At 60.0% G+C, this 7,177-nt stretch overlaps 1 protein-coding gene across 1 annotated transcript; it reads right to left on the bottom strand.

The window, feature by feature from the left end:
• Nucleotides 1-2,343: 2,343 nt before the first annotated feature.
• Nucleotides 2,344-2,450, bottom strand: LOC104516478 (cysteine-rich and transmembrane domain-containing protein 1-like; the record flags this gene model as incomplete). Its single annotated transcript, XM_010160814.1, has 1 exon — nt 2,344-2,450. A coding segment is annotated over one exon (107 nt), but the record flags the coding sequence as incomplete, so codon positions are not given.
• Nucleotides 2,451-7,177: the final 4,727 nt, after the last annotated feature.

Below are 7,177 nucleotides of genomic sequence, written 5' to 3'. Positions count from 1 at the left end.
AGCTGCAGGGGCTGCCATTCGCCCCCTGCCTTGGCCTGGCGCTGGAATGGGGCAGGGTGTGTCCAGGCTCACTGGTGCCTGGCGAAGCCCTCTGTTCTTCAGCACCCTGAGCCTGATTTTTCACCCCCCACAGCCCCAGGCAGCTGTTGCCCTGCACACACGGTGCAGGGTGGCTGGAACCCAGGGCAGCCCTTCCGTAGTGTCCCCCCGTGTCCCCAAGGACAGGCACCGAGGCCAGGGTGCTGCTGTAGCCACGTAAGCCCATGACCGCAGCCACTTGTACACGACAGGTGCCGAGGCAAACCTGCATCCTTGCCCCCTCCCATGCGGGGGGCTGGTGGCAAATGGCCCCAGAGCAGCTGTGGCTCCTACCCGAGGCAGAGCAAGAGCCACCCTGTGGCGGTGAGGGCTGGGGGTCACCTCCTGCCCGGCAGCACCATTCCTGGGGAACAGCAAAGACCAGGCGGGGGGGGCTGACTGTGCTGGGATGAGGAGCTGGATGGAGGGGAAGAGAGAGCTGTGGGGCAAGCGGGGCCATGGAACGCAGCTCTTCCACCACCCCTGCTAAGGCAAGCTGAGCCAGGGACCACCCTTCTGATCCCTAACCACTGCCGAGCTGCCAGGGAGGTGACAGTGACAGGGAGCGTTCCCAGGGCAGGGAGCCTGGGCAGCAGACCTGCGCTTGGAGTGGCTGCCTGCCGGGTGGCAGCCCCCAAGCAAGGGGCTGGAAGGCTCCTGGGGACAGACTGCTGCCAGGGACCCTCATCAACCCAAACCAAACTGTCCTGCCCCAGACCAGAGACCCCAAAGTGCGTTTCTAACACCCAAGTGGAGGTGTACGGAGTGCCTGGGCTGTGCCAGGGCGGCAGGCCCCAGCCAGGGGGGAACTCCCAGACAAAAAAGCACGGAGGAACACAACAAGGTGCCTTGTGAGGCCCGGGTGAGCCTCGCGGCATGGATGCCGTGGCCCTGCCACGCAGTTCACAGCTAAGCCCTGTCCCTGTGGTGGTTCCCTCAGGCCTGGTCCTGTGCCCACACAGGAGCAGGGGAGCAGAGTTGCTGCCTCAGCTGCAGCACAGGAAAAGCCCCAGGGCCCAGCAAGCACAGCCTCATTTAGCTCAGCCTGGGCCACCTTCCCTCCCCTGGCACCTGCCACCAGGTCTGGTTGCAGCACACGAGCTGAGGGGTGCTGAGCGCAGCCCTTGGGAGCGCTGCTGCAGGAGGGTACAGCGTTACTAGGTGACCTGTGAGTGTCAGGCCACTGCCTCGGGTTTGCTCTCGAGGCAGTAAGAACAGCAGTGAACAGGGGCAGTGGGCAGCTGGGTGGGAACCATCCCCCACTGGGTTTTTTTAAAGCTTTTTATCCCTCTCCTGGCGAGGCGTGCCATGAATCAGCTCCAGATCTGCAGCACTGCATTAATCCACAGCCTTGCTTCTTCTTGCCCATTAACGTACCCCCCAGAAACCGATACTCTGTGGGATGACGGGTGACTGCTCAAAACCCTTGAGCCGGATCAGTCCTCCCCCAAGAGCTGCCAGCGCACAAACGATGCAGCTCAGCGTCCGCTTCCCCCAGCTCTGCCATCCCAGGAGCTGCCAGAGAGGCCCCCAGTCTCAGAAGGGGACCTGCATGCCCAGCCCTGCGTAAGCAGAGAGATGAAAACCTGACTGAGCTGCCCTGTGCAGGACAGGGGGGCTGGTGGTATCACTCAGGCGCTCCAACTGCCCCCCAGACGGTTTTCTCTGCTCTCACGGCTCACGCCCCAGGTTGCTGCAGAAAATCCCCTGGATGCTGGTAACAGCAGGGCCAGACACACGCAGCCCAGGCCCCGGCAAGGGGCTGAGACACCAACTTCTGCAGCAAAGCTGCTGGAAGGTGCTTGAAGCCAAGTCCATCATCGCTGCTGCAGTCAGCGCATGCGGGAGACTGAAACAGACAGTGATGGGGGAAGCACACCCTCTGCGGGACAGATTTATTGAAACAGTCAGGCCCTAGCGAAGAAAATCAACTGTCGGCTTTAATTATTGCGTATGTCTTCATTTCTAGGACTAGGAAAATCTCAACTGATAAATATACATTTAATCAGAATGCCTTTGGCTGAAATACACCATTAGCACATTCTTCAAAGTTACAACAAAAGTCTTAGAAATGTTAAAAAGGGATTTGTCCTTTACTAAAATAAAGGAGTGCGCCCCCCACCCCAACAAGGCGCTAGGACTGACAGACGGGAACTCTGGGCTGTGCAAAGCAGAGCGTTGATTACAGTAACAGAAAGAAGTCAGGACAGGAGTAGGGAGCCTGCATAGCACTCGGTGCAAGGTACAGGAGGTGGCTGCAGCGAGTCAAGTCAGCATGTCCCACAGGCAGCAGCAGCAGAGTGCAGTCCAGCACGCCGTCAGGCAGGCACTCTCGCCCGAGTCGTCCCTCCGCCGCTCCTCCACGACATACACTGCAGGGACAGAGAGCTCTGTCAAAACGTAGCACAGCAAGGCCCGCAGCAGCCAGCCATGCCTGCCAGCCCCGGCACAGCCACAGTGCCCCGTGCACCCCAGCGCCCGGTCTGCGTGGCCCGCACCTGCTGCAGACAAGCTGGTGGCAGGGGCAAGCACCAACAGGATGGGAGGCGTTGAGCTCCCGTGCTGGGTGCCACAGCCCCTTGGGCCACAGCTTCATCACTGTAGCAGCACCCCAGGAGGACCCGCTGCCCCCTCCCATCACTGCAGCACCCTCAGATGGGGTGGGCCCCTGGAAAGCACTGCCAACGTGATGGTCTTGACACACGCAGCTGGTGCAGGTCAGCCAGGAGCAGACTTTGTTCCTGTGCTCAGCCTGGCTGCCCCGCTGGGGGCTGATACCTGATCAGCGCTGGCACCTGATCCCCGCTGCCTCCCTCTGCCCTCCCGCAGCCCCCAGCAGCGGAGTGCAGTGCCCCAGTGGAACCCAACGCCCCTCCAGGCCGGGCACAGCTGCCCTTCCTTGGGGGAGGGGGGTACCCAGCCCAGGCACTGGTGCTGGAGGGGCCCCTGTGCAAGGAGGATGGTGGGTGAGGTGTGGCTGAGGGCCAAGCTCCCACCCAGCTGCTTGCTCGCTGCCCCTCCTCAGCAGGACGAGATGGGAAAGGAGAAAACTCACAGGTTGCATAAAGACAGGGCCATGCTTACCGCCACGGGCAAAACAGGCTCAGCTTGGGGAGAATTAATTTATCACCAACCAAAATAGGTTTGGGCAGTGTGAAACAAACACTAAACCACCACCTCCCCTCCAACCCCCTCCTTCAAGCAGCAAAGGGGATGGGAAATAGGGGCTGCACAGGGTCCCTGCCAGGAGAACCTGTTCCAGTGTGGGTCCTCTCCCAGGGCTGAGGATCCTTCTGGAAACATCTGCTTGCTCCACAGCCCTCCTCCAACCCTGTTTCTCACCCTTCTGCTCCCTCCTCGCTCTCTGGCACTCTCTGCCCTTCCCTAAACACGTTCTCACAGGTGCAGCAGCAGCGCTGCCGATGCGCTCAGCAGCGTCCCGGGGCGAGGCTGCTGCTGAGCCGCGTTGCCTGCAGGAGGACGAGGAGGGAAGCTGCCAGGGCAGGCCGTGGTCTCCAGGTGAGATTCAGCTACTGGATATGAAAGGCCGTGGGGAGTGGGCACAGACAAGTCCCAGGAAGAGTCGAGGTCAGTGGCAGGGCAGCATCCCTCCGGCCCCTCAAGGCTAGATGCACGTTTCGGGCTCTGGGCAGAAGGTGCTTGTGCACCAGCCAGTGCTTCTCAGGGATGGGAAGAGCTGGCTCTTCCCAGGCAGCAGGTCCCACAGAGACGGCAGAGACCAGCTCTGGCTGACAGGCCTACGCAGCTGTAAAGCCAGATGGTCACTGGGAGGACAGCAAGCAGGAGGCAGCTGCGGCAGGGCTGGAGCCTCCACGGCTGAGGCCAAGGAACACTGACAGCCCTGGCAGCCAGAGGGCTCCAGGACTGGCAACAGGCTGCCTTGGAAAACAAGTGGGTGGGATCTTTGCCCTTGAGTCACTGCCGGGAACAGTCAAAACCCACCCTTTCAGCACAGCCAAGGTGACAAGAACCTGTCTGCTGCCAGGCCTGGCCAGGACACAGACTGGAGAGGCTGGATAGACACCCCGGGCAGAGTTTTCCAGGAGATGACAACTTCCCCAGCTGAAAGTGCCCTTGCAGGGTATCTGCTTGTCGGTTTAGCCTGGCGCTGCTAGACAGCTTGCTTCACTAAGTGGCGGTTCCCTGGCACTGCTCCAGCCCTGCCACACAGGTAACGGCGTCCTCCCCCCGAAGTCTGGGCAGGGATGAGTCCATGTCCCAGCTCTGTCTCCATCCTGCATGCCAGGGGACTTCCAGCTCTGCCAGCTTGGACACCTCACCTGCCAAGGGGCAGATGCCCATCTGACACCTCCAAGTGCTCAGGGTATCCCCTCTTGGACAGAAACCATTTAAACCCTGCCCCTCAGGCTGCTGGGATTCACTGCACATTGCCAGCTGCCTGAAAGCACAGGAGGGAGCCCAGGTCTGGACACGGTTCTCCCAGCAGCATCTCCTACCCAAGGCCAGCATGCTGCCTGCTCTTTCTGCCAGCCCCTGAAGCCCACTGGGGACTGATGAGCAGTTTACCTTTGGGTCCTCCTCACGGAGCTTGAGGTCTCACGCCCAGAACTGTAGCAGTTTGAAGGCAGGCACCTGACTGAACTTCCTTAAAGCTTTCTTAGGTCTGTTGGTTATAGGCTTGTGTGGAAACACAGGAGCCTGACCCAGGCAGGCAGTTAGTGCTTTCAGTTGAGTGGCTGAACACGTGGTATTGATGGGCAGAGGTCTGGGCAGAAGACACTGCATATCACCAGCCAGGCCCTCCCACAGGCTTGGCTTTGTGCTCCAACATTCCCCCCCCATTCACTGCTTCAGTTCTCTCTAGAGCGATGGGTGGAGGATGATGTGCTCTGGCTTACGTGATACCAAACCCTGCCACCATCGGGGGGGCGTGCCCAGTAACACACACCCCCCACCCCCCAAGTAACTGTCCTCAGGCACAGTCTGTACCCCAGCCTCAGGCAGCCTCCCTCTTGCCAACAGGAGTAACAGAAGAGGCATCTGCTCTGCAGGCACAGCCCAGCTCCAGAGAAGATCCTGCATGGTACCGGCAAAGCACCACTGTCCACCCTTCCCTCCAGGGCTTTGCAGCTGCCTGGGCGCAGTCAGCCATGGCTGCGGTGCCCCTGCTCCAGGGACAGCAGGGTGGAAGCACATCCCTTTCCCAGGCAGCCCCAGAAGGAGGTGTCAGCATGCTGCAGTGCTGTGACAGGCTGTGCTGAAGCGGGAGAGGTGCCAGGTGCCCTCTTCCCCAGGAGCGGCTGGCCAAAGCAGGCACCTTGGGTGGCAGCAGGCAGGGACCTGATGGAAACCTGGCTCCCACACACAGACTGGGGCCATGCAGACTGTTGGGCAGTGGGAGGCTGCAGGGCCTCCTCCCCACAGCCCAAAGCCAGGGCAGGGCTGTGCCCAGGGCCAGCAGCCCTGCCCTACTGTCAAGGAGCACAGCACAAGGTCAATGACTTACAAGCCCAGCACCCCAGGCTCCGCCTGCGATCCAAGACAGCCTATGTCATCCCTTTGAAAGGGTGGACCCCAGGCCCATCCCATCCAAAGGGGAAGTCTGTCCCAAGGCAGACAGGACTTTGGTTAGGCCCTTCCCTCCTACCTGCCCACAGCCCCACCTGCACTCAAAATCATGCATGGAAAACTTGCAAAGGCTTCACGCTCAATAGCACTGTACTAGTGTCTCTATTCACTGCCTGCTCTCCCTGGTGAGATGACCCAGGTCCGCTCCCTCCCATGTACCTCCGTGCAGTGCACTGTGCAGTGCAAGCTGTCATCAAGCAGCCAGCTGCGTCCCGAGCAGTGGGCTACAGTGGTCACCAACTGCTCAGCAGCCAAAAGAGAGCTGTGCCCTGCTGTCCACAGAGAGGCTGGCTTAGCAGGAAAGCTTCTTTGTTTTCCCTTCCTGACCAGCACTGCTGTGAGCAGCTGGACACCTTACATCTGACCATTTACTCGGCTGAACCGCATTCTCCCCTGCAGCAGACAGAGCTGCACTTCTGCCTGGCTTTACACACCGAGCTGCGAGGAGAAGCGAGCCCTGGCACCATGGGACGCCTTTGTGCAAAGCCAGACATGAACCCAAGGTGTTCAGGAGGGATAGCAAGTGGGGCAGAGCCGTGCAGAACCACCTCAGCTTGCCAGGCCTGAAGGAGGCACTGGTGTGTTTCAGGCTGGGCAAAAGGAATTTTTTCCCTGGTGGATCCAGGAGCTCTGAACAAGCAGCTAACTCCTTGAGGACTTTGTTTCCTCTGAATGGTCTTGTTACAATGAATGAAAGCCAAACACATACCAAATGCCCCAAGAGTCCTGTACAAGACAATGGCGTGCGGCTGTCTGGCAGGGCAGAGACGGCCGAGAGCTCCTCATCAGAGCAGGGCACCAACTATGCTCTCCTGCCTGTGTTGAGGAGCGAGAGGACGCTCACTGGCTGCTGCCATCCCTCAGTGCGAACAGCTGAGGGTGCTCGGGAAGCTTTCAAACCAGCTCTCTGTACTGGAGCCCAGAGGCAGCTCTGGTTTCTAACCAGCTGTTTGAGCAGTCCTGCTTGCCAGAGCACTGCCATGCCCAAAGTGGAGGGCCACAGTGCCCTGAGACATCCAGATCGACACAGCAGAAGGGGTCTGGGAGGCTGTTTAGGGAAGCACTGGTTCCTGGTGGTTTGGAGGCAGCAGGGCAGCTCTGGCATCTGGAAAACACCAGCACGAACAGATAGCACAGAACTTGCACCAGAGCAAAGTCCTTGCAGCTTCAGAGTGAATAAAACCACGGGGAACCTGACACCCTCCCCTGCCCCAGAAAAAGCTCTGCAGCATGTGACACTCCCAATGTGGTGGGCAGCATAAAGTTACACTGTTTTGGGGGTGCCTCACATACCCTCAGCTCCCTTGCGGAGCAGCCAAGGCGGGCTAAGCCCTCAGAGGCTGACAAGACCCAGCCCCAGGGCAGGGAGAGGGGCACGCACTCCTCTGCACACAGGCAGACCTGGCCAGCCGTAACAGGCATCTGACTGGAGCAGGCCACGTTGCTGCCGTGCAAGCCACGAGCTGGCAGGCAGTTACCAGTTCTGGCA

Source organism: Eurypyga helias, unplaced genomic scaffold, assembly GCF_000690775.1.
Source record: "Eurypyga helias isolate BGI_N326 unplaced genomic scaffold, ASM69077v1 scaffold28741, whole genome shotgun sequence".
In the NCBI taxonomy this organism is placed as follows: domain Eukaryota; kingdom Metazoa; phylum Chordata; class Aves; order Eurypygiformes; family Eurypygidae; genus Eurypyga; species Eurypyga helias.
Note: the sequence above shows the minus strand (reverse complement) of the source record. Positions and strands in the feature narration are given on the sequence as shown.